A 27,724-nucleotide genomic window follows, 5' to 3' on the forward strand; every position below is an offset into this window, starting at 1 on the left:
GGGGGGAACACTGTGTTTTGTTCTTTTGTGGGAAGTAATTTTATTACAAATAGAAGGATTCTTCTAGTCAGTCAAGAGGCAACTCACATGCCACCATCTTTTATTCAAAGGCAGGCACAGATGTTCCTACTGCAGGGGAGATTTTAATTTATGAAAATGATATTTTTTATGCATGAATGCACCCTACATAACACATACAGCTTTCCTCTGATGAGAGAAAACTGCAGAACCAGTGCCAATGTCAGGAACAGATTCTGCAAATTTAGTTGCTTAAATGTTTAATGAATATTTGGAAGGAACTGGGGAAAAATAGCTTTTCAATTATCCTGTCTTTTTTGAAGCTAGTCATTTTCACTCTTCGATCCAATGTAATTGACTTTAAAGTCTCATCAAATGTTTGTGCTTGCAGTATTTCAAAAGAAATAGTGATTAAGAGAACAAACAAGCAAAATTACATGGTAAGGAGATATTTGGGTTGAGAGGGATCAATTTTATGTTTTCCAGAACTTTTTTTTCAAACCAGTTTTTTTTCTTTAGGAATAATTTATTTTCTGTTATATCAAAACACTGATAATAAGAATGTATCAGTGACAACAGCAATATCAATAGTGATATACAATTGTGTTGAAATATTCGGTGCTATTTTTGCTAACATGTATATACACTACTTTTAAAAATATTAGTGGGAGGCGTTTCTCTGATTTTCAGGTTGGTATATTATATTTTGACAAAGTGCATTTTCCAGTAGCTGTGGCATAACCCCATCTATGTTCCTTAGTCAATTCCATTTTTGCTAAATCCCAAGCTAAAACATCTTTTGTCCCAAATGCCTTATGTCTCATGTAAGATCATTTGGTTTGATTCATCTTGACTGATTATAGGCCATTGAGCTAGTGGTGCTGATTTTTAGCAATAGCACAGATAAAGCTTCTCCAGGATGTCCTGTTCCCAGCCTGGTCATTCCAGGTCTTCCAATGGTGGGCATCCATTTCTGTTGTAATGAAGTCCATCCATATCAAGGCTGGTTATAGTGTTCTTTCCTTCCCTTCTACCTTTCCTAGCATTATGGATTTCTCAGAGAGTCTTCATTTAATGTCTCTCAAGTGTAATTAGAATCTGATCATTTGAGCATCGTATCAGGAATTGATTTGTTTAATGATCTATTTGTTTGCTGTTGATTAATTCCAGAAGACTTTAGGATTTTAAATGGCTGTGAAGTAAGAGGTTACACCTATTAACATGAATAAGTCAATCAAGCTAGGCAGTGGAGAATAAATTAAAAGGAGTGCATGAACATCCAGAATAATATAAGGTACAATATGTATAGAAAAAAGAGAAGAAGAAAAAGATCAGCTTTCTTATGTCCAAGCACCAAAGTGTGAGACAATATACTCTAATTTATGAAGCTCAAATTCTATGTTTAGGCAGAGTTCTTTTTACAGAGGGTATCCATAAAACTTGTGTTTACTGTATATTGTTAATAATAACAGTATAGATAGAAAACTGTTCAATTCAGATTTTGAAAATATTGATGCGATAGGCTATTAGCAACAGAGGCAAATTTCCCACTGACCTTTATGAAACAGAGTTTCTCCTACTGTGTGTGTAAATGTCATTATTAATCCTCTGAGAGAGAGAAAAGAAAGGAACACATTTCTCCTTATTTTAATATGCAAAGTTTATTGTACCTTCAAAAAAATGTAACAGCTTTCACTAGTTGTTGACTGGTCTCTTAAGAAAATATACTTAATGATCTCTGTATTGATTACTTGAAGATTTTAAACTAGAAGGATTAGTCAAAAGTGCCAAGACTTCAGTATAGAGTAAGGAATTATTTATAGACCATGGCGTGCCAGATTGTAGATGTAATGTCATTTAAAATCATTTGTACTTTAACTTTCTCAGTCAGGCTCACAAACTCTCCCATGAGAACCACCTTCTGCTTACAGAAATACTGTCAGTAGGGAAAGAGAAGGGTATGGAGAGAATGCTGTAGGAACAAATAAAGCCTCTTCCCCATTATCTCTAAACAGAGACGCCACATACAAGGAAAGCTGGGTAATAAATTAATAATGGTGTCTGGATATTCTAGGACAGAAACATGAACAATGAACATACTAAAAGATTATACCGAAAATAAAGCACCTTTGTGTAAAAATATAGTTAGATAATGCAAAAGCATTCAGTAAATCAGTAAGAAATGGACACCATGCTACACATGTTTGCAAATACTGGAACCATTCTAATCTGTGGTTGGATTCAAAAATTTTTACTACCAGTTCTGTGGGTGTGGCTTGGTGGGCGTAGCAGGGGGAAGGATACTGTAAAATATCCAGTCAGAGGTGGGATTTGCTGGTTCTCCAAACTACTCAAAATTTCTGCTACCGGTTCTCCAGAACTGGTCAGAACCTGCTGAATATCACCTCTGATTCTAATGCTGGTATCGGATCCAATTATCACTGCTGAACAATTGTTTTCTTTGCATGTTGGCCTACTCTACCCATGTGAGCGGAATGATTCCACAACAGGCCAGGATACTGGCTTCGCTGTTCAGGGCAACCTGTGGAGGGATACTAACAAAGGACTCGGCATTTCTACCTCCCTTATCCCTATCTTGGAGCTTTTAAAGCCCCCACCCGACTCCCGCTGTAAAGCTTGATGGAGAGAGACTCAGGAGTGTCACAATTGTAAGCATACATGGGGCTAGAAGGAAGATTGACATTTTTACCTCCCCAGGTGAGAGATGGAAAATGGATTGAGAGAGGAGATTCAGGTGAGGATAGGAGGATGGCTAGCTGCCAACTAATATTTCTAGATTAATTGTCAGGAATCCCCTGTTGCCTCTGTGAAATGAAGCTCTGTTTAGCCTTGTACGTATTTATTTCTGTTTTAGGTTTTATTTTATTTCTATTGTTTAATATTATTTATTTATATTGTTTAATATTATTTGATAAATATATTAACTTGCTGGTATTAATTCGACTTATAATTTTTCCTTTTCAATTATTCAGTTTATTGCTGTTCTTCTGATGTTTTGAGACATTTTGGGCAGTATCTGGTAGGAGTTTTTTTTTCAATTGAACTATTGAGCAGTTTATATTTTAAATGAATATTAATAGTATTATGTCATGAATACTTTTATTTAATTGTTAATTGGATCCAGATATATACAAATAAAAGGAAGTCTTGTAGTTGTGCAGTTCTGGGAGTTTTTGTTTACGAGTCACTGTGTGATACTGTACAGGTAGTGGTGGATTAATTAGGATAAACATTCTGGGGTGAAATTTTGGGCAAACCTAAACTCATGAACAGTTGTACCACTTATATGAGGGGAAAAAAAAACAGATTTGGATTTGCATTATTGTGGACTATCTACATTCCCTTAGTTATATGTTGTATGGATCCAGATAAAGTTCACACAGAACTTAAGGGGAAAGTTTTGGGTCTTGATGCTCAACCAGATAGAACAGGGGTGTCAAACTCACAGGCCAGATGTGTCACATGCTGGCCATGCCCACACCCACCCCTCCAGTTTAGCGAAAGGGAAAAAGGTCCTGATACGTGATGACGTGGCGACATGACTTTGACATCCCTGAGATAGATAATTCCACATTGAAAGGTACATTAGTGTGATTTCATGCTTTGCTCCTTCCTCACTAGAGGAATATACAGTATTGCAATATTCCTTTTATAGGATCATCCTTGTGTATATTCAAACACCTAGGTCAAGTCTCTGGCAAGTGTTAGATTGTTCCTTATAGTATATCACACCTGGTATTGTGATCTCAAATCATCCACTTATTAGCAAGCTTTCTTACAGTAATTACATATCAGCTGCTGCAGGATCACCACACTGAAACTTCTAAGAGGCCTCAAAGTTCTTAGCTGCAGCTCTGATAATTAGAAACTGATGAGGTCCTTCTATAACCCGCTAAGTGGATGTAAATAAAAGGATCCCAGCTGCTGCAGTGATAATCAAATTGAGAATTTATACAATTTGTTCTTTGTCTAAAATCAGGGCATACAATTATTGGTGCAAAAACAATACCCCAAACTCTGACTGTTAGAACAGAAAAAAAATCTCAATAACTGACTTCTTGGATTATATAATTCATAAATTATATCACAAATTGTGGTTTCCTTGTTTCTTTTCAATTGCCTCTGGAGCACAAAGAATCCTGGACATTTGAAGCTCAGAGAAATAGAGTCATCCTTAGTAAGGTTGGCCTATTGACATGGATGAGTTCCTAGAACAGTACATTCCAGATTATCAAGTATTTAAAGACAGGTACATCCAAACACCTTGGGGAGGGTAAGGTATTTATTCAGACAGGATTTGGACACAATGGTTAACTACGACAAATTTAACCAGGTCCCTTATAACGAACCTGCTTCAATTTGCAAAGCCATTGCGTTCGAAAACATATATTATTTAATGACAATCATGAGAGAAAATCTTGGACTGCACAATAGATGAACAGCCTCTTGGAATCATATCAAAATAGCATATTTTATGCATGTTCTGAATCCAACAAATTACTGTATATATATTAACACTCCTTCATTTGAACAAAACAGTACAATTGAGAACTGTATATGTGGATCTGATTGGGCCAAATTGTAGGGGGTGACAAAGAAATATGATTTCCATTTTCATTATTGATTTATTTTCTACTTTTAACATATAGTCTTATTAATGTTCTGTTTTATATTTTGTTTACTGTGATATGGCTTAATGGCTACTTAATAAAGTATTGCCATGTTTTTTAAAACTGTTTTTCACAATTATTGAGTGCCTTGTTCCATGTCATCCCAACATTCTGTGCACAGTGTAAAAATTCAGATACCTTTCATAACACTTTGTTCCTTGCCAATTTGACTTACTCGTTGTGCTGACTTTTATTATACTGTTGTTTGTATATTTTAGTGTCTCTTAATTATTTTAAATCTCACTACTTTTTCTTTCCCTTCTCCTATAGTCCATGGCTATTTACAAAATAAATAAATATTGGTTTCTAAGAATACCTCTAGGCTGCATTGGGATTAAGAAACTATTTTACATACAACAATGGCACTCAAAATTGGTCCCTTGCTTTGTAGCATGTCCCCTTCTCTTTTCTAAAGTATTTACAAAAACTCAAGTCAGTTGTAATACCATCTCTAAAAGCACCAATATCTATCCATCATCTATTTACTGTCTGTCTGTCTGTCTGTCTGTCTGTCTGTCTGTCTCTCTCTCTGTCTCTCTCTCTCTCTATCTATCTATCTAGTCTATGCCAGTGGATACCGCCTCTGGATTAAACAAGAATGACTTCTATAAATTAAACAGAAGTGTTTCTCTACCCCCAATAAAAATTTGGAGAAATGTTTTAAGAACAAAAATGTTCCATTCTTAATTTTTATATGTTTAAAATATATATATATGAATTTCTTTAAGTGCCACTTTCCAATGATTTGTGATTAGAGTATACAGTACCAATGACAATTTTTCTGCTTTGTTTGCTTTTCACAGAACATTTCTTTCCACTCTCTACTACAAAAATCTGAAGTAGCTAATGGAAAAATAGATGTATTTGATGACTGGGCAAATCCAGTATTGATTTGATTTATTCACACAAGAATTACTTTTTTTTGTAGGACATTAAATAGCCCGACTTATTCTTTAGTGTACAGATTTACAGATAAGCCTGCATTTTCAGATACTTTCCCCAGATACCCAGAAATGAAAATACTATGAAGTACCAGCAGTCCCATGCATAGAAAGTATCTTACTGATATGACACACAGGATGGACGTCACACATCTGTGGGAATGTAAGTGACCTTGCACTTTATCATACATCGCTTTGCGGTCTGGCCCCAAATGATCGTGGTTAACCGAAGACTACAGATGAAACTGAAAGCGTATAACACCTGCAGATCCTCCCGCCATAAACACAATCCACCCTACCCGAAGCCAGGCTTTTGACATTTATTCAGAAAGAAAGTACTCAGCACAACCATTTGGTTGGAGAGGTCGGGCTGGAGAAGCTTCTTGGATGAGAAGCGAAACTGGTCTTCAAAGAAAAACCAGAAAGTCCAGTTGTCTCTTGGAGAGAGAGGGGGGAAAAAAAAGCACCTGTGAGACAACCGTTTGGTTGGCAACCGGAGAAAGAGCGGCGCACCGCTTTTGTCCTGCTTTACGCGGGGCTGACCACGTTGCCACGAAACGAGCTTTTTATTTGCCGTTTTGGTGGCGTTTGCTTTCGATCCCTCCTCCGGCCCTCAGGCATCAGTCAGAATTCAGCCTCTTCTCCCTCCCCCCCTTCTCGCCTTGGAGAGCGCCAGACAACTTTTGTCTTCCCGCTAGCGAGGCTCGGCCGTCGGTCGCGCGCCTACTCGGGCACTCGGAACACGCCTGAGGCCTCTCATTCGGCTCCCCTCCCCACCCCCTTCCAGAAGAAGGAGGAGGAGGAGGAGGAGGAAGCTGCTGCTCCCTTGGCAGCGGCCGCGACGCTCCGCCTGGGCGCTTCTGCCTCCCCCCCCCCACCCGTTTTGTTTGGAGTGGGGAGCGGGGCGGACGAGATGCCTCAACTGCACAGGGCCCGGAGAATAGCCTGCGCCGAGAGCCTCCCGGAGGTCTCAGAGGGAGCCAAAGGAGCCGCTGGGCACGCCAACCCCGGCTACTCCAGCGGGGATGAAAAAGGGGAACCCTCCCAAGGGAACGAGGCGGCGGCCGCGGCGGCGGCGGGGGACGTGGAGGACCAGCCGCTCCTGAGGGGGATTTTTGAGGTCAAGAAGAAGAGCTGCGACGTGGTGCTGAGCGCCCAGAGGCTTAGATGGAGCCGTATCACGCCTGAGAGCCCCCTAGGTGAGGGCTGCGCCTCTCTGTAAGGGTGTCAGTGAGAGGAGAGAGTTATAACGTCCCCTCCCTCTCCTTCTCCCTGTCTCTTCCCCTCCCCCCCCCCATTCCCCTCCCCACAACCTGGCACAAAATTCCCAGCGACTAGATTTATCGCTACATAAGTTACTAGCCTTCTTCGTACTGGCTGATTTTAATGAAATCTGAACTCCTCTTCCCTGCCTCAGAAGTTCAGGTAGTCCTCAACTTACGACCGTTCGTGCCACACCGTTGCTCAGGGAAACCCTGCAGCTGTTAAGTTCGTCACATGGTTGTGAAGTGAATCTGGGTGAATCTGTGACTCTGGGACACTGCAACCGTCATACATGTGAGACAGTCATTAAGCATCCAAATTTAAATCACGTGACCATGGAGGGGTTGCTCCAAGGGTAGTTAGGGGTGAAAAAAACGGTCCTAAGTCGCTTTTTCTCAGTGATTTGGTAACTTCTAATGGTCACTGAAGGAACTGTTGTAAGTGGACTACATTGTAGGCATTGTTGTGTCTTAGTTTTCTCTCCAGCCCCTTTTCACCGAATGGGGAGGTCAGCGGGCATGTGGGGTGGGCATTAGTAGCAGCAAAGCTGAAGGAAAGTTTGGTTTGCCAGTGATGGGCTATCTAGAATGTAAAGTTGGGTATAGCACAGGGTACTCGCAAGGAGCGAGAATCTAGATTTGTTTTGCCTGTCTTTTCTAGCTGCAAAGGGATATTTGTGGTGGTGGTGGGGCCTTCCACTTTCAAACTGCATTTTTACTGAAAAATAACTTGCTTCCAATGTGAAGTTTAGGAGAAATACAAGCATCTTTACTGTATGTTAAGTTGCAATCACTTTTATCTGTTTTCTCACTGCAAAAAGGACAGAAACTATGTAAAGACCTATTGAAGTCAGATGTGCCTTTCCGTAGTAAGGCTAGAAAGTGCAGTTTTGAAAGAACCTTGGTTTGAGTTAAATTAGTTTACACAATGAAGACATGCAACTCCCCTCTCATGCAGTCTCGCCAGCAAAGGAAAGATTATTTTACTTGTAAAGGCTGACATTTCTCTTTGCTGCTTTCCAGTTGAGCTTCTTTTTTCTTAATCTTAACCCTGCCTAAACCTTAAAAAAAAGGATGGCAGATTAGTGGTTGAAAGAAAAAAACATTGCTCCATTTTTCTGTAGAGGGAATAGGTGTCCCTTGTATTTGCTGTGGTAGGCAAGGTTTATGCAAATCATGCTGTTCTTGCCTAATGCTAAGATCTGTGTGGTTGGAGCTGATCATGAAATGCAGTGTTTACTCCTGGAATAGGAAAGTGCAAATTTTCATCACCATTTGGAGCTTTGGAAACTTGGAGCTTTTCAATAGGAGATGGTTTATTTATTTTACAGCATTTCTAGGCCACCCAGTTCTCAATGGGTGTTGGGAGGCAAATAAAACAGCAGCACAATACACTAAAATTATGGTGAACACATCATGGCACCCCACTTCAGTTCAGAACAGAGTTTGTGGCAATTCTCAATCTTGTATTTCTTAGTAACTTGGTGGTGGTGGTGGGGAAATGACTGGTTTGGTAACCTAATTCCCAGAATATGCCTGCATAGAACTGAGATTAGTAATAGAGTGTCATTATGGGAAACTGCCAACTTACTCTTCAGGGCTGATAGAGTACTAGAGGAAAGCCCATGGAGACATGCCACATGATGCCCTTAGCCAGAGTCAAGAATTCAGAGAGTTGGTGAAATCAAAGCAAATCAGGCTCTAACTACAAGCTCCACCCCTAGCAATGGAGTGACTATGTGTACTATTCAAAATAAATGAATGGGAGGAATTTACACATGGAAGTCTGCATGCAATCCACAATCTTGTGTTACTAAGATTCTGTTAAAATTCCTGTCATGTGAGCGGACTTCCATTTGCACGATGCAGGCTTTTTCTCCATGATTCTTGATAAACAATTGACATCAGAATATAGGGTAAACTTGTATCTTCAAATTTTAAAAATAATAGCAGTAAATTCATTTTCATGGAAACAAGGTTCTTCCCATTAAGGATACTTTAGAATATTAAAATATTTAAAATATGCCCCTGATTATCTTGCATTGTGGTTGTTGGGCCATATTTTATATGTGTTAATGTCCTATCCAAAATATTGTAATGTCAAAAAAACCTATATATTGAAATTAAAATAGTAAAATGATAGTTATCTTTGTTGACTTAGTCAGCATAGCAACTTATAGGCAAATCAAATACAGCTTACATAATTTAAAATGTGCTGAACCTTTTATATATTTTTAGCTTTTGCTAAATAAACTCTGGTAGTCTTTTGAGTTATTTTTATGTTCTTATGAATTGTTCTGTTGAAACAAATGTGTTACATTACCTGTGTGCTTGATACATCCATTACCCCAGCCCTGTACCATAAGGGTCTGATATTATATTAGACACCAGCTGATTTTATGATAGCATCAGATTTCTTTCACATATGTTTGTTTTGTCCAGATGAACTCAAAGAACATCTGTTACTTTTGTGGTGGTATCTGCTGCTTCCTTTCAGTATTTGACCTTTTGGTTAATTATAGCTAACAATCTGCAAAATGTTTAGTATTTTTCTCCTATGCGTTTCTTTGGGGAGGGACAGAAATGAATTTTACTAACCTTAAAGTATCACTTGCATATTTAATATTTAATCATACAGACTTTTAAAATTGAAAATATCCAAAGTATCAGAAATTAGGATTATGTACACTTCAGAAAAAATAAAGAAGAAGCTTTTCAGACCTTCTGTGAGCATAGCACTCATTAAAGTAGCCCACCCTTTGAATGGTGTTTGTGTAAGCCTAAAATAGATGCAGATGCTTTAAAAGCTGACTCATTAAAGGTAAAGGAAACTCTTAAATCAGTATCATTTTTTCCCCCAAGATTCCATAGAAATCTGATACTGGGCTACTTTAAAGAACAGGGGGAGGTAGCCTGAAATATGTTTAAATAATTTTTGTAAGGTACGCAGCTTTAAAGAGAATATTATATTTTTCCATTTTTAAATTACGTTTAAGACTATAAACATTCATAAAATCCCCAAAATTATAAAAATATTTAAAATATTTTTAAATTATAATTATAAAATTATAATTTTTTTTAAAAAGGTACCAATAGTAATTGGATCAGACTATAATGCTACGATCAGAAAAAAATCTGTATTAATGTGATATTTCAGCGCTTTCAAATTTACCATTAGTGGAAGCCATGATAGTTTTATAAACTAGTATTTGATACTTTGAGTGTGAAAATTTGGGGGAAATCTAAACTCATAAAAACTCATAATTAGCAAAATTATGCAGTACGCAAGCATGATTTCTAATTGCTCTGAACTATGAGTTGGGTGGCATATAAATTTAATAAATGTAATAAATAAAATTATTATTTCTGAGCCTCAATGAGTTTCAAAATTTAATTCATGCCTTATGTACTGTTTAATACAGTATTATATGTAAACTTGCTTATTGGCTATTTTTTAAAAAAGAGTAAAACTGATTTCAAAAATTACTCCTATGCTTACCACGTGTTTTTTTTTTTAATAAATGGAAATTGATAATGTGGTTTTTTTTTAATGGTACAGTTGAATTAGTTTGCTATATTCACTAAGTGGTGATAGCATCTGTAGTGTAAAATAAAGTATGCTTAAATTACTTTGCAGACCTTTTAATCTCTGAAACAACAGATGTTATGTGCTATCTAGCAATGTGTATCATGGAAACAGTGATTTTCTTCAGGGAAATAATTGATGAACAAATGACATAATTACTGACCCCAAGAATACATATTTGTTATTTATTGGCTGATACACTTTGGTTATGATGATATTTTTGGAAAACAATATTATATAAAATATGAAAAGAAATACTGGAAAAAAAAGATGGGTTATAACAAATGCATGTTCATACACAGATGTTAACCAGCAAGATAAAGCCATGTCCTTGTTACAGGTTAATAACCAAAAGGAGAAGGAAGTCTTGCTTAATAGGAAGCTGTGAGATGATAAAAATTGGAGGAGCTGATTAAGCTGGTTTATAGTTATAAATATGACTTTAAATATGACTATTGAAGATTATCAGCTGGTTTACCTCATGATCTCACAATGTATTGTATTTATTAATCCAAGTTTCTTTTGTTACAACAGTGACAATAGAATAGAAATATATCTGAGCTTCATCTTGGCCCAGTTGGCTGGGCTTTCTACCTGCCAAGATGTGCCAGGGATTTGGATGTCTTGTGGGCAAGACATGAAATATTTTTTTGTCTTGCTTTGCCAATATAGAGATAATCCTTGTTTAGAAACCAACAACTGTTGTTAAGCAAAGCAGTCATTAAGTAAAATCACAAATATGCTTATGATTTTACTTCAGCTTTCCTTTGCTTTTCAGACCTGTGAAAGTTGTAAATGCAAGGATTGATCATAAAGTTACTTTTTAATCACCTTCATATATACAAACAGCTGAATGAGGCATTTGATAAATGAGGACTATCTATAGAATTAATAAATAGATTTCTGTAGGTTGCTGAAATCTTTTCATGTATCCAAATATACAATGGAAGGCATTGATTTCAATGGATTGACCAATTGAATTCCCATTTGTTTGCACAATCCACTAAAAACAGTAACAGTGGCAACAAACTGCATTGGATTATGTATTCTGTTTAGGTTTATTCAATTTTATAAGAACATATAGTTCTTGAAGAATGTACATTCAGAATTATATTTCTTCCTATCCCCACCCCACCCCCTAATATCTCAAAAAAGTGTAGAGTACAACCCCCCCTCAATATTTTTCAGAGTTCATATAGCTTCTTTGATTCTTTTGTTGCCTGGCAGAAGTGGTATTTGTAAAGGTTTGCCAACTTGCATAGTCTTTTTGGAACTAAAAAGAAGATGCTGACCGAAGCTAAGCTTCTCCACCCACAGATCCAACATATATTAAACCATGAAAAAAGAAAATCTATCTATCTGTCCTTGAAGGTAGTAATTTGTTTCAGATGATATGTACCTAAAATGGTTCTCCTTATAAAATGGTTTCCTTCCTTCTCTCTGATATTTGCATCCCAAGTTTAAAAAGCAAAATACAAAGAATAAAAAATCTCCTTTCCTTTTTATCTCAGAGACCAAATCTCAGAGGAATAAAATATGAGTGGTCAAATAAGTTTGGTTAATAAATAAAATTAAAAATTTGAAATGTTTGAGAAGGTTCGGTTACTTATGAATGTGATATGCTTAACTAAAGTGCTTATTAACACATGCTGATAGAAATTAATATCATAGCTAACCTTATTTTTCTGTTGTATTTGAAGAAGTGGACATGTGCAGAAACTGTGAGTACAATTAGTGTCAAGCAGATAAATCCACCTCTAATCCTGTTTATGCTCTACATCAGGCAGATGTGCCAAAATTGATGTAGACAAGCTCTTGGCTTACAGTAATATTTTAAAGAGCTATGTAGTATTGTTTTTGCTGAGGTCTTAATGTTAAGTGTGGTTAAAAAGAGAAGAAAACCTAGCAAGTGTAACCTACTTTATGAAGGTTTGTGGCCTGCTCTTATGGTGACAATAATAGCAAAAAAGAGTATTTTTGTTCCTTGTAATTAAATTGATTTTAAAAATACAGTGGGAAGTGGACGCTGAATCAAGTAAATAGCATGATATCTAATGTGTACTTAAATCCCCTGTAAGAACAGATGGCACCCTGTATCCTTCTAGGTAATATGAGAGGAGAGTTAATGTTTTGAAACAGCTAGCAATATTAGTATCATACTAATGAATGGACAATTTTAAATGGAAAAGAAAAGTTTGCACTATATATTTATATCCCAGTTTTAATTAAAAATTTAAAAGTTTTCAATGTTGTTAGCTGAACGAGAAATTGATGGTGAAACTCCATTTTTTCAGGGGAAGTTAAAGTTTTTATAATTTCCTTCTAATTAAATTTGTTCATAACTGTTTAAAATAACATGGTAGTTATTTGAAATTGTGGCTAACACTATGATGTCCTTTTTTACAGAAAAGTTGTAGAATTGTCAATTCCAGATAGTAGTCTCCATAAGACCAATTACATTTGAACTTCAAGAAGTGTTTGTAATACACTAACCATGATCAGCATTCTATTCTTTTTAATGGCTAACAAATAAGATCACTAGGGTTTTTGGGATGTGGTGGCAATAGAAAACAACACAAGATACATTCAATGTTTCTCTAAACTTAATGTAATAAGAAGATTCCCCTCCCCCCCCCAAAAAAATTCTTCTTATCAATGATTTTGTTGGCTGTAGACCTTTGGCTACATCATTCAGTCTGCAGCTAGATGAGTCTTAATGGCTAAAAAGATGTATGAAAATCAGATTATTTAGGGATGTGTAAAGCACCTTTGGAAAAAGCACCTTACCTGCATAATTGAGAATCTCCACAGACTGCCAAAATTACTTCTTGCAAACTTATACTTGTGTCATCATGAGAATAAATAACCCCACTAATGTTTCTAGTGAACAATCCAATTGTGTGTGCATGTGTACAAATACATAATACTCTCTCACACTTCTATACTAAGAACTGTAAATGATTAAACTTTATTTGTTCTTTTCCTTTTTGCAGGAGGTTCCAGTATTGGTTTACACCGTAAGGAAGAATCTGTTGAAATGAAAGATGTATTTTCCATAAAATTGAAACGTCGTCGTTTTGCTGGGCAAGAAAAAGGAGGCATACTATTAGGAATTACTATTTTTGTGTGTTTAAATAAAGAAGGCAATAAACTTAAAGATGCCACCATCCATCTAGGTAACATAAGTGAAGACCATTGTTACGTATGGTATAGGTCTTTGAAGACAATTTTGATGGGTAAGTAATTTTCATATTTTCAAAAAAATTTGTGAGAAAAGATGTAACGGCAGTGTTTCTGTTTTATCAAACAATACATTCTATTGATTTTAGAAGAGTTTATGTCCAGGTTAGGATAATTAAGATTTCAGTAATTTTCCTAGCCATACAATAAATCTCTTATAACTGATTTCATGTTGATATGGTTATTATGATTTTTATTATTACTGTTATTGTTTCCTTGATATACTGCTTCACATGTGAAATTACATGGATTTTATTTTGTGTATTTGTGTATTTGAAACTCAGCTCTTTTCTCTGTCCCTGTGTTCAACAGGAGATGAGAAACCTTTCCTTTTGTTTCATTAGCTACAATTTCTTGTTATTTCTGAATCCTGGAAAATTATATTATCTTCAGGTCATGCATTATATTCCTGGCTTGTTTTCCTAACCCATGGGTGACCAACCTTTTTACTCCATTAAATTTTATTTGTACTGATGAGTAAAATACTAGTTGTGGCAACAGATGTGTTCACACCTGATGGGCTTTAGATTTCTTCTCAAGATTTACTGTGCCTCTATCTACCTGTCTGTATTTTTGACTGCACAAATGCAAGCAGATTCTCATTTTCCCCTGGACGTGCACTGCAGCTCTATTCCTGCTTCAGATTGATTGGTACTTGGGAGTAGAAGGCATGTGGTTGAATAAATGTGTTCTTGTTATATACATTTCTTCTTCAATAGATACTATCAGCAGTGCTCTTCCGTAATTTTTGTACCAGTCTGATGGGCAGAAACTATTTGCTTAGGAAAGTGACCTGCAAGCTGCATCCAGAACTCATTGTTCTCAGATTAAATAGAATGAATAAATTAAATAGTGGAAAAGCTTCTTGTCTCCTTAACGCCATACTGGTAGGATGAGTGGTAGCTTCTCACCACCTATTCCCATAGTGTTATATTATAGTTTAGGAATAATGATGGATTGTAGTTTAATGATAATGAACTGTGTTCATATTATCATGCCATATCAAATTAGTCCAATATATGCAAAAATCTTTTGTCCTTGCACACAGTCACTTTGTCTCAAACTATCTTGGCTTGCTCTGAAATTGGTATTCATGGTTTTACCTACAGGTAATGGATTATCATTTAATGGATGTTTAGAAAAAAGACCTGCTAACCCAGAGGAAAAGATTAAATATAATTCTATTCTTTTTGATGCCTCTAGGTAGGCTTTTGGTGAATTCTGTTTAGGTGCTGTGCTCCAATTATTTTTGCATTTGTTTTATACTACTGTTTTAGAATTAATCTTTTAAACCATTTTTAAAATGGTTAAGCTGATTACTTTCTGTTTTGAAAAAATGAATGTCTTATTTTTAAATGATAAGGGAGATTGTGTCTGACTTGGGCAACATTTTCTAAATCATGTTTCCCATGAATTAATTGCTATTGTGAAGCCATCTTTATAATAACTAGTTCTATAATAACTAGTTCTCTGTTGTAACTGAGTTTATGCAGTGTTGACTTATTTATTTACTTGTTCATCCATCTGATTTGGATGCCGCTTGACTCCAAGTGATTCCACACAACTCAAAGAAGAAAAAAACAGCATGACAAAAATACAATAAATAGGAATAGAAGAAAAATAATTATTAAAAAAAGATAACTACAAGATCCAAAAATCCAGACAACACACCAATACATATCCAAAATATTACACCTCAAATAAGGGGGCTCCACCTCCTCCATCCCACTGTTTGGGAGAACAAGACTTTCAGGTTCTTCAAGAACATCATCAGGATTATTTTTGTTTGTTTTAGGGGTCTATATCTTCATTGACAAAAAAGTTTATCTATCTCTGCATTTGAGAAGTGAAGGAATTGGGAATGACTTTGTGGAATGACTGTCTTTCTCAAATGTTTCTCACTGCTCCCATAAATCAAGATCTGTAATGCCATAAATATTTGACAACAGTAATTCAGTATCCTAGAAAAAATATAATGAACAATATTTTTGTTAACTTTTGGTCTAAAGACCAAGAGCAAATTTAGAAATAAAATTAAGATAATATTAACATGAAAAAGCAAAGTTTAAAATTATGTTGCAAATTATGTACTGTTAAAAGTCAGACAGAATTAAAATGTTTTTGCCTCCTTTTTTAAGTGATTAGGTTTATACTCCTAAGGGAGGAAATTGTATGACTGAGAATTGTACCAAAAACCTCTTCAGCATCCTTGATCACTCCTGCCATTTCCTGATAGCATTTTGCAATTGTGGTACTTTGGTTGAATCTTATTAATCCTGCTTTAATACACATGATTGTGTTCTCATTTATTGAGTTCTTCTTTTATGCTAATTTCTTTTCTTCATTTTTCAAGTACTGAAATAGAATCATATATAGTTATATAAATAGGTACTTTATATTACCTGACCTTCAGTATCTTATTTTGTATCAAAAGACTGATTATCAATTTGAATATTTATAATGTTCTTATTAAGTCCATGCCTGTCTAATGGCATTGTAAAAATAAATGTTACTATATCAAATGGTTATAAATGTTGGTTTTACAATAAAAAACATAAAAATAAAAATGAAAGTTCTGTAATTAAAATTGAATATTAAAGATTCTGATATTAAGGATTATGTTTTATACCTTACAGCTCATTTCTTACAAAAAAAACCTAAGGTATTTATCATTTCTTAAATATTCATTATATTGGTTTTGCACATGTCCTAGAGACACAGCAATAATACTTTTGTTGATGAATAAAAATATCTACTTTGATAATATTTCTTTTGTTTATTTTAAGTTGACAGGTTTTAATATATCAAATATGATCATGTTGAGCTTTATTATGACTTAATGTTGTGTATATTAGGCTTTGATATTTACAGTAGTGCACCATTAACAATTTTCAAAATTTTGAAATTAAAAATAGGCTTTGCAGTTCACTGGGATACAATTCTAAAAATATTATGATAGATGTTGATTGTTTTATAAAATACTGCTATAAAGTATTAAAACCAGAATAGGGTAGTTTCAATGCTTTCGTTGTATCTATGATAAAGGTTTCTAAGATGAAACCATATCACTTGTCCTATCTTTCAAAATCTTTCAAAACAAAACATGTTAGCAATATATATTGTTCTTTTCAGAATAAAAGTGGAATGGTTATTGATATGAGCAAGTGTTATTAAATCTCTTTTACAGGACGCTTCCCATACCAAGCTTTAATACGGGTGTCTAAAGCTTCATGCATGAAGACTTAATTATCACATGAATGTTATACATTAACAGTTGTAGCATCAACTGTGTTTTATCTCTAGTTAGCATGAAAAATGTTTATTCATGTCCTTATTACTGTCTCTATGTAGCAATTTTCTTATTGCTGGTGGTATAAGAGATTAATAATATTTATGACAGTGACATCATTTTGGGCTCCTAACTTTGGTAAACATAAACGTACTACCATAAAACCAAATACTGAAAGCAGCACAGATGTGTGTTTGAGGGTAGTGTCCCTGCTGCCCTAGGAGCCTTTGTTTTCAGAACACCCTGATTAACCCCTACTTTTCATGGTTCATTGATTCATTCACTGATAGATCAAGTTTAAACTAGTGCATATTAGCGCATTTGTTACCAGCAGAGGAACAATTGGCTGTTCTCTATAAAAGCACTACTTTGGTTTGGGGAAGAAAGCTACAATAAACTCTTAAATTAAATGTAGGTTATGATGCTGCCAAATCTGTACAGTTCTGTATGTTTGCAGTGGGAGTTGAAATACTTAACCATTAATATTTCAACATATTAAGTTGCTTGTTAAAAGTTGGCAGAATAATCTCATTGGGGAAGAAGAAAATATGTTAGATAATTTTATGCCACCCAGAGCCACTTTTAAGATGGGCAGCTGTGGAAATCAAATAAATTAGGAAATGCTCAGAATCTTATTGATACTTTGATAAGGTATTTGCTGATTTAAAGTCCAGTGCTATCAACCTTAGCTATTATGATTCATCAGACTAAGAATAAGCCTTGTGTCTGCAAAATCCTCCCCTGGCACTCCCTCCTTTGCCTTCCATTTAGGTTATTCAATGCAATGACTGAAGGAGCTTACCCAAGTAATGTGAAGGGCAGCCCTCCTTTCCCGTCTCCATGCAGTGATTATTTTATTAGGACCTTAGTTCCCAAATCTAGAACTCTTCTGTATGGTTCCTAATGTTCATTTGATTCGAGTCCCCTCAGTCCTTCCCTGATCATTTCCTTAACCCCAAATCTAGGTACTGCCTCAGATACACTTTTAAAAGTTATTTACAATCCACTTCATTTGTTGTGAAGAAAGACAATCTTCCCACATTTAGAAATGCAGAGATGAGCACGAGAGCCTCACAAATTGTATCGCCCTCCATAAATGAGAATGATTGTGTGTTGCAGAGGGCCTCTTCTATTTCTTTATTGAAAGTTCTTCAATATAAACTTAGTTAAACTTTGTTTTTTCCAGAGACTTTAATTGTATGACCGCTTCAAGAGATAAAACAAACTGCCTGGTGCACATCATTCTTTATATAAGGCAGATAAAGGAGTAAAGTGGAACTCTCTGTGCTTTTCATCATCCTGGAAGAGGCTTAATCAAGTTTGTCTGACTGATTAATGCTTATCTGAAACGAGCAAACTCTATTTGGATTTGTTTTTTGTTTAATTGGAACAAATAATGGATTCTTCAGTTGGAGCTAGTGAAATGATGTAGACTTAAAATTCATAATTGCTTCAAAAATTTATTCTAAAAAAATCCCAAAATAAAATAGAACTCCCAGTTCTTCAAAACTAGTTCTGTTCCTGATTACAGGTATAAGTAAAAACATAGTTATGAATACATGGATACACATAAGAAAAAACAACAACAATAGGACAGGGACGGTAGGCACATTGGTGTGCTTATGCACGCCCCCTACAATCTTAGGAAAGGGGTGAAGTCAATAGTAGACAGTCTAAGGTTTAAGTTTTTGGGGTTTGGGGAAGAAACTACAGAGTTGGGTAGAGTATTCCAGACTTTGACCACTCTGTTGCTGAAGTCGTATTCCCTGCAATCAAGTTTGATACGATTAACCTTGAGTTTGTATCTATTGTTTGCTCTTGTATTGTTATGGTTGAAGCTGTAGTATTGATTGACTTTGCAATGTATGATTTTATATACTATACTTAGATCGGACTAAAGGCGGTGTAGTTCTAGGTTTTCTATGTCTAGAATTTCAAGTCTGGTGGCATAAGGTATTCTGCAACAAGTAGAGGAGTGGAGAACTCTTCTTGTGAAATATTTTTGGACTTTCTCAACTGTGTTAATATCAGATATGTAATGTGGGTTCCAGACTGATGAGCTGTATTTGAGTATTGGTCTAACAAATGTTTTGTATGCTCTAGTTATTAGTGTAATATTACCAGAGAAAAAGCTACGTAAGATTAGGTTAACAACTCTTAACGCCTTTTTGACTATGTAGTTACAGTGGGCTCTAGCACTTAGGTCATTAGAGATGAGTACTCCAAGATCCTTGACAGAGTTTGGATCATCAACAAGGTCTTGACTATTCAGCCTGTATTTTATTTCTGATTTTTTTTGCCAATATGTAGGACAGAGCATTTATTTGTTGAGATTTGAAGTTGCCATTTGTTTGACCATTCTGATACATAGTCAAGGTCTTTTTGAAGGGTAGCAGTATTGTCTGTGGTGTTGAACAGCTTTACATCATCAGCGAAGAGAATGCAGTTGTTCTTGATTTTATCACAGGGGTCATTTATGTAGAGTATGAAAAGAGTTGCTCCTAGAACTCTGCCTTGGGGGACATTACTGTTGACAGGTACAGAATTTGATAGGACACTCCCAATTTTGACCATTTGTTGTCTGTTTGACAGGAATGCTTCTATCAGTTATGCAGGTGTCCAGAGCTACCGTAAGATTTTAGTTTTAGGAGTAGTTTGTCATGTACCACTGAATCAAAGGCTTTACAGAAGTCTACGTAGATTGCGTCTGTTGCTTTGCCCTGATTGAGTTGTGTAGTCGATATGTTTTTGCAGTTTAAGAGTTGCAGATTACATGATAGTTTTTTTTCCTGAAACCAAATTATTTATTAGAGAGTAGGTTGTTTGTTTCTAAGTGGAGGATGATGGATTGGTTAATAATTGATTCCATGACTTTACAGGTGATGCAGTATAAAGAGAGGTTTTCTTCATTTCTGAGTTCTATTTTAGAGTCCTTGTTTATTGAAGGAATGTTACTGAAGCTGTGAGATAATTGGAAATAAGTGGTCTTTGCTTACTAAGCACAAATTATCCTCAGAGCTATCAGTAAATTGAGAAATACTTTCTGCTTGTCCCACAAATGTATAGGGCCATCTGGATTTTAGGGTAAAAGAAGAAGAAATAGCTGACCTAGCTGAATGCTTGAGGGAAGGGGACCAATAAATTAAACAGTGATTTGGACAGTTCTACAAAAGAAAATCTAAATAAGCATTCAAGAATAAAATCAATTCATACTTGATAATTATGAATACATGTGGAAGATTGGTAACACAAACTTAATGTATGTGAGAAAAGAGGGACATGATTCTCCTGTAGAATCAATCATTTCTGTGAAATAAACAGAGAAAATACATTTAACATTAAGGAATTAAGAACACCAGAATTTGTATTTTTGAACCTCAGCCTTCTCTTTCGAGAATAAACTTTGATGTACCACAAGCCACATCATCCTTACAAAAATGAGAAGACCAAGTATAATCTGTTACAGTTTATAGGGAAAATAATCAAAGAAGTTTACAGGTAGTCCTTGACCTACAACCATTCATATAGTGACTGTTTGAAGTTACAGTGGCACTGAAAATGTTACTTATGACAGGTTTTCATACTTATGACTGTTGCAGCATCCCCTTGGTTATGTGATCAAAATTTGGTTGCTTGGCAACTGCCATGTATTTGTGACAGTTGCAATATCCTGGAATCATGTAATTACCATTTCTGACTTCCCAACCAGCTTCTGACAAGCAAAATAAATAGGAAATCATAATGACCATATGAGTTCCTTAACAACTGCAGTGATTTGCTTAACAACTGTGGTAAAATGGGGCACAACTTACTTAACAGCTGCCTTGCATAGCAATGGAAATTTTGGGCTTAATTGTGGTTGTAAGTTGAGGACTATCTGTATTACTCTGATAAGTATATTAATGATTGAACTAGAATTTCTTAAATTCTTTGGATTACAATAGGTTCTCAAGTTAGGATTGGTTTTCATCTCATCCATCCAAATTGAAGAAGGGTGCAATTGTGATACTTTTAAACAAAAATTTAAACAAGAGATTAATGAATTGGACATGATTGCAGGTAGCGGCTACACAAAAAACAATATAGAAATCAAGTTAAACAGCAGGGAAAGCATCTAGATATGCATTATTACTTTCAATACTGGATTTAATTTCTTTGCCACATCACTTCCTCTCATAATGCTAAGGCAATAGTTTCTTATACATCTATAACTTGTCCTGGCAATTAATCAAAGTGAAGGATGAACTTTGGACCACATAAACAATAATTAGTATTTATACTGGATCGTTCAGTGCACTTAGCATTCTGTCTTTTCAGAGAAATGCTTGGAGAAGAACAGGAAGACAGAACACACCAACATTTGTCTATAGAAGAAGAAACTATGCCAATTGCGTAACCTTGTCACAATTTTTCCCAGTCTAGCTACCTTCTAGATATGTGTGAACAGTCACTCCTAGATGTTCCCAGCTAGCACAGCAGGCAGTGACAATTCTGGAAAGGTCTGCACAACTGGAGGGCATGGTAGCAGAGAAATGTTGCTTTTTCAGAACTTATTGTACATGAATCAACAGTTTCAACATTTTTAAAATGTGGATATGAATATTTCTATTCTACTCAGCAACTTTTTTCATGACTCTCAATTTTACTTTAGTTGGACTGTAATAGTATTGTATTATTATAATTATAGTACAAAAGAAAAAAAATTGAATTGTTTCATTATAGCTTCTACATATGTTTACCTTTATAGTTTTTCTTTGGGGGCGGGGGGGTGTTAGGATGGATAAATTGGAACGTTAACTTTTATACTGCAGAAGAAATGCCCTTTTGCTTTTGAGAAATTGAACCAGAAATAAATATGAATAGAATTTGTGATGAATGAAATTAGTTTTGAGATAAAGATAATTAATAGTGTATTTTAAAAAAATGAAATAGGAAAGTAACCTTAAATTTTATTTCAAATGTGAATGAAATTGTTTCGATTTTTGCATATCCTTTTTAAAATCTTTTAATCAAGGGCAGATTTCTTTTGCACCTGCTCCTTCTGTGTGGCATGATACATAATCTGCAAATCCTGAAAATTGTAGTATCAAATCTCTGCACCAACTGTGAAGGAGTACTATTATCAAATCCTTGCTGAGAGGCACTTCCTCTTATTCTCCCAGGAGAAAATTCTCTTCTCAATTTATCACTCTCCCTCTTTCAGGTTTGAACTGTGACCTAAAATCTTTTTTATTATAGCTGCTGCATAATGCTCTTGACGGTGACTGACTCAAAGTAGTATTGTCAGCTACAAACACATAAGTGGGTCAGTGCTCTAGTTGTATCAGGATTATGTTGGAGTTGGATATAAGTAATGAACATCCTAGCTCCCTCCCCTCACCCCCTACTAATGTTATGAAGAACTCTAAAAGCTGTATGGTTCCAAAAATGCATAAATATCTGCCTGTTACCAATGAAACTACCTGTTATCAAAGGTGCTGTGACATTTGTTTGTTTTTAGGGTTTCCAAATCGGCCAAAGTCATTAAAAGTATTTGTCAATCCAACTAGCCATAAAAAAGAAGCTACTCAGATTTATTATGAGCAAGCTGCTCCCCTCTTCAAACTGGCTGACATTACGACTGACGTTACCGGTAAGATGCTTTAGAGACTTTGGTTTAATCCATTAGTACATTGCATGACTCACTAATACTGGAGATATTTGTGTTTCAGTGGATAGACTGAATTTTCTAGGGCTTATTTTGGGAAAGGAGATGATACTACCAGTAGTAGGAAAGCACTCTGTCAATTCAGAGGCCTGTTTGCACAAGATCGCCCCCCCTATTGAACAAAGCACATTGCTTATCAGAGAGGGGACTTATGTTCTATGAAAGTCCCTTTGCCTATTTTTATTTTCATTTTGGAAATATGATGTTGGCTTTCAAAATTTATTGAATATTAGACAAGCTATGTTCCTTTGAGTCATCAGAGATATTTCCTTACCTAAACAGAGAAGCAGAGTGACCAGAGGTGGGTAAAAAAGCAATGGGAATGGGAGCAACTTCTGACTCCCTGCCAGCTTCCCCATTGAATTACCATGTAGGAAGCTGGAAATCTCCCTTTCTCTCTTCCTCCCTCCCTCCGGGGCAGTTGGGTGGATGGCATACCTTGGGAATGGTGTGTATGGGTTCCTTTCTCCCTCTTTCTCTCTTCCTTCCCTTCCCATCAGGAGGGTAAGTGGCCATAGTTGGATGGGAAGGGAGTGAAGGATTGTGTGAGGGGCTGGGAAATTGGAACGATTTGGAACAATGAAAATGATCACATGACTACAGCAGCAACCCAGCAGCACTGAAGCAGCCATAACTTGCCCAAATTTCATTTCCTTAGGAGTCACAGGTCCTAGGTTTTGGACACATAATGTAAGTTAGTCCCTTTGAGGTACTTTGGTTCTAAAATGGTATGTCACAGCTGGTTTAGTCTATTGTGGTGGATAACATTAATTACTAGTTTTAAAATAGAAGTGTATTAAATTTTTTCATTTGAGACATTCTCATTAAATATACGCCATATATTAAAATTCTGTGATACGTGATAATTCAAATAATACTGCTGGGTTTATTGGCTAGCACTCCTCCTTTAGGAGAATTTAACAAATTACAAAAACTTCAGGTTTATTGAACTAGTTATTTTTGCAACAGTATAAATTGATAATCATACATTGACAATCACACAGGAATATATTCTTCCAAAAGATAGTGGACTACTTAAACATATCAATTTAAAATAATTGTTTTTCACATATTTGAGTGCATTGTACAATAAAAATAAGTTAACTAGAGTACAATTATTATTTTTTGTAGTTTTAGGGTTAAGTTTACTAGATTGTAATAAATGTTTGAGGTTTAGAACCTTGTAAAGCATGCAGCCATGGAAATAATTCTCAAGCTTTGTAGTCTAAGCAGTTTGGCTTTGGCAGACTTGATTACTTTACTTCCTGGAGCTTCCCCTAGAATGAGTCATAATTAAAATTAATAATATTTCCTGCTTCATATGCAATAACAAAGCAGAATTAGTTGAAAATGAGCAAATACTTCCTATCTTATTACACTACTAAAATGGACCTGTATTTTACAGTGCAGCAAAGCATCATGTTCCAGCATACTCTATCTCATTGCAGTCATAAACTCTGCTTTGTATTGCTTCCTATTTCTTCTCTTTGATTCAGCAAGAGAAAAGGGTGTATGTCTTTGTTATACTAATTATTCAGTAGTCAATACATTGGAATGTATCATTCGGTCTACTGTATTCATTAAGTTCTGTTATCTAGGCAACGAATCCAGTTTGATGTGATAGTTAAGGCATTAGAATTAGAATGGGTGGGTGACCTTGGGCCAATCCCTTTCTCTGGGCTCCAGGAAACAAGCAATGGTAAAAATCTTGCCAAGAACACTGGAGGGACTAGTCAAGGCAATTGTCAGGAATCAATACTTATTTGATGGTGCACACACACAGGTAATTGGAAGGTTGGGGCTGACCTATAAATATATCTTCCCAATGTTTAGGTATCCCAGAGATACATAAAATCACTATGTCATTATTTCAATGTTCTGTCAACTCATTTGCTCAGCTTTGATGTATGTACAGAGAATGATAGTGTTGAAGTGCTGCTTCTGGGCTTTGCACAGTATTACTCTGGCCTTTAAGGTTTGGAAATGGTGTGACACATGCATGATTTAATTGATGTTATTTTATACAGTAATTTGTTTTCTCACCCTTAAGAACATTTTTACTTACTATAATGAATTAGGTGAGCTGTAAAAATAAATCATGTTCAATTATTAAATTTATTAAAGAATAACGACTAAAAATATTAAAGCATATTAACATTGGGATTTTATAGTGATGCATCATTTATCCAGTGAATTTAAACATCTAAAAAAGCACTGGAAATGATGAAACATACTACACCAAAGACAGCCAAGCATGAAATATTAATGTAATCTTGGATATAGTAATGTACATTGTTACATAAAAAAATCCATCTGGAATTGTCGTATCAGTCACCAGAAACCTTTGATGAGTGGGTACAGCTGGGCTGCCTCTTCTGGCAACCATGGCTTAGAAAATTGTACATGTGGTTATCATACTTTATACCATCTGCATTATGCCACTTTGTTCTTTATTTGCTGGTGTTTATTGTACTGCATATAATAGCAATCAACAGCAGCATACATTTAAAAAATCATTTCCTCTGAGGCCACAGATCTCTGATGTGTATGTGATCCAGCAGCCTCTTATGCTATATTGTTTTGTTATTAGGTTCCCAGCTTTATTCTTTCCATACTTCATTTGTTCAACCTGAAGCAAAGATTTATATTTTATATACTAATAGCTAAAATAAAGGGATTATATTTAATAGAACCATTTCTATTAGAAATAACATCTATTTTCTCTTGTTATAAAAGAACAAATAAGGTCCACAAACAAGAGACAGGTGCAAAAAGTTATATTTATCATGGAAGCTTATAGTGTCTCAGGATTCTTTTAATTTAGAAATATGTTTTCTAATATATTGTAAGAGTTAAGTTGAGCTCACTATTTATTATCTGAGAAAGTTTGTCAGTTCAAATTTTCAACATTTCAGTAGCAAAATTCTAATAGAAGAAACCATTTTGTTGTTGGAAGAAAACATATTGTACTTGATTAGGTACATAATTAAGTTTTAGAAATTCTTGCCAATAGGCTGTAAATCAACTTATCAATAATGGCATATAAAATGTTTTGAATTACTCATTTTCCACTTGAAACCATTGTTTCAAATTCAAAATAGCTGCTTGCATTTGAAATAGGTGGTTTTGATTGTTCTGGTAACATTTTAAACTCTGAATATTTAAAATACCCCAACATGATTAAAATATCCCATCCTTAGTGTGAAACAACTATTTCGAATGTCTTATATAAGAAAGAAACCAACAGGCAGACATTGCTGAGGATATGTTGTAACTGGGAAGGGGGGAATGCTCCAAAGGCTATTCTTTTGCGGAACAATTGTCTTCCTTGGCATGTAGCACTACCTCCACTAGAGCATCTGATGATGGTTTGTTCAAATCTGTGGGCATGCAGAAGCATATTTGAAATTAAACTTGGTTGGAACTTGGAGACTCTTTTTCTAAGGGGTGGTGGGAGGGGGAATTCACTGGGTGCCCAACAAGTGTCTGGGAAGCAATTTTAAGAATTGTGGGTGCATATAAATGTCCCAGGATAATGTTGCAGGATCCAATCTGGGTCAGTCTCAGGGACCAAAGGTTTTGTCTTCCAAGCTTTCAGACTCATGCTGTAGTTCATCCTCAGGGAACTTCTCTGTGTGCTCTGCTGTGTGTTGCATTTATATGGCCGCTGTTGTGTGTAGCTTTTTAAATGTAGATTGGGGTGTTTAATAGCCAGCCAACAATCTATATCTAAAAAGCTACACACTACAGCTACCACATAGATATCACCCACAGAACAGCACATAGAGAAGTTCCCTGACAAGGGACTGCAGCACGAGTCTGAAAGTTCAGAAGGCAAAACATCTGGTCCAGGTGACTGACCCAGATTGGATCCTCTAAGACTTGTCTACCTTTAAGACGTTCAATACTGTTTACATGGACATTAATTGTTTTAGTCTTACAATGAATTATGGGGGTCTTTCTTTTCACATAGTTACTGAATATGAAGGTCATGCTCTTACGCTGCTCAAGGAATGTGACCTAAATTCTTTCCATGGGTAAGAATTTTTTAAACCTTCTTCTTCTTACTGTAAGGATGCTGTTAATTTGAGCAAAAGGCTGATGAGCACTGGTCTTTTTTTATAATTTGTGAAATGTGTGCATTTGTTTCTTTGCTTATACTCTGTCCAAATTGTGTACTCTGTGTAACTCACATAAAATTATACTACCATAGAACAACATTTTAGTTATAAGGCAATAAAATCATAATTTAAAAGAACCCGCAAGAGAGTCATCTCATCCTTAAGGCTTGAAGAAAAAGCCAATTTTTATAGCTTTCCTGATACTTGAAAGTATGGGGTATCAGATAAGTTGTTCCAGAGAGTCAGGGCAGGGGAGGGCTCCCACAGAGTTGGTCTGCTTTGGCCTATCATCCTCCTGACATTCCTACGGGAGAAGCCTCACAGAATGCCTTCCTGGGCTAATCGCACAGGACAGAAACATTTTATTCAGAATGGACTTTTCATAGACAATGTGGATCCAACCTCTATAGGGCTTCATAAAAAAAAAAGAGCCATCAGAATTCTGGAACTGGGTTGTAAGTACCTTTTGGGAGGTCTGTCGTAACTTGGAATTGCTAAGAGACTGATCATAAGTCAAGGACTACCTATATTGGTAGTCTTGAGAAGCTGCCCCAAATAATGCAGTCTTATCCTCCTCTAACTAGACTGCAATTGATGTATCAGTTGAAGCCTGGCAAAGTATCTATCCTGTAGTCAGGTAAGAGCTATGAATTTGGGAGACCCTTAAGCTGTTGCTCTGCATCTTGAGGAAGAAAGCAATCCCACCCAGGACCAGCATCAGAGCTACTAAGGAGTTGGTCATCGTAGCCATCCTTCTCCAATAGAATGATGCCTACCTTAAACAGAGCCACTAGATGTATTCTGCCAGCATGATAAACTTGGAGAAGCACAGATGCTTTGCTGCCTTTATCACTATAGTACAGGCCTTA

General features: G+C 35.8%; 1 protein-coding gene across 3 annotated transcripts in view; it reads left to right on the top strand.

The window, feature by feature from the left end:
• Positions 1-2,372: 2,372 nt before the first annotated feature.
• CERKL (CERK like autophagy regulator) overlaps positions 2,373-27,724 on the top strand; it is a 48,457-nt gene continuing 23,105 nt past the window's right edge. Inside the window, exons 1-5 of one of the 3 annotated variants that reach the window (XM_087919867.1) lie at positions 2,718-2,773; positions 3,012-3,058; positions 13,492-13,734; positions 22,528-22,659; positions 26,708-26,771. In XM_087919867.1, coding sequence (XP_087775993.1) covers positions 13,536-13,734; positions 22,528-22,659; positions 26,708-26,771 — 395 coding nt within the window. In that variant the 5' untranslated portion in view covers positions 2,718-2,773; positions 3,012-3,058; positions 13,492-13,535. Of the gene's footprint in view, positions 2,774-3,011; positions 3,059-6,329; positions 6,850-13,491; positions 13,735-22,527; positions 22,660-26,707; positions 26,772-27,724 lie in introns of those variants that run through there. The other 2 variants (XM_087919866.1, XM_026696959.2) reach the window with 2 other exon arrangements.

Source organism: Pseudonaja textilis, chromosome 1 (genome assembly GCF_049901715.1).
Source record: "Pseudonaja textilis isolate UNSWEBS1 chromosome 1, rPseTex1.2, whole genome shotgun sequence".
In the NCBI taxonomy this organism is placed as follows: Eukaryota; Metazoa; Chordata; class Lepidosauria; order Squamata; family Elapidae; genus Pseudonaja; species Pseudonaja textilis.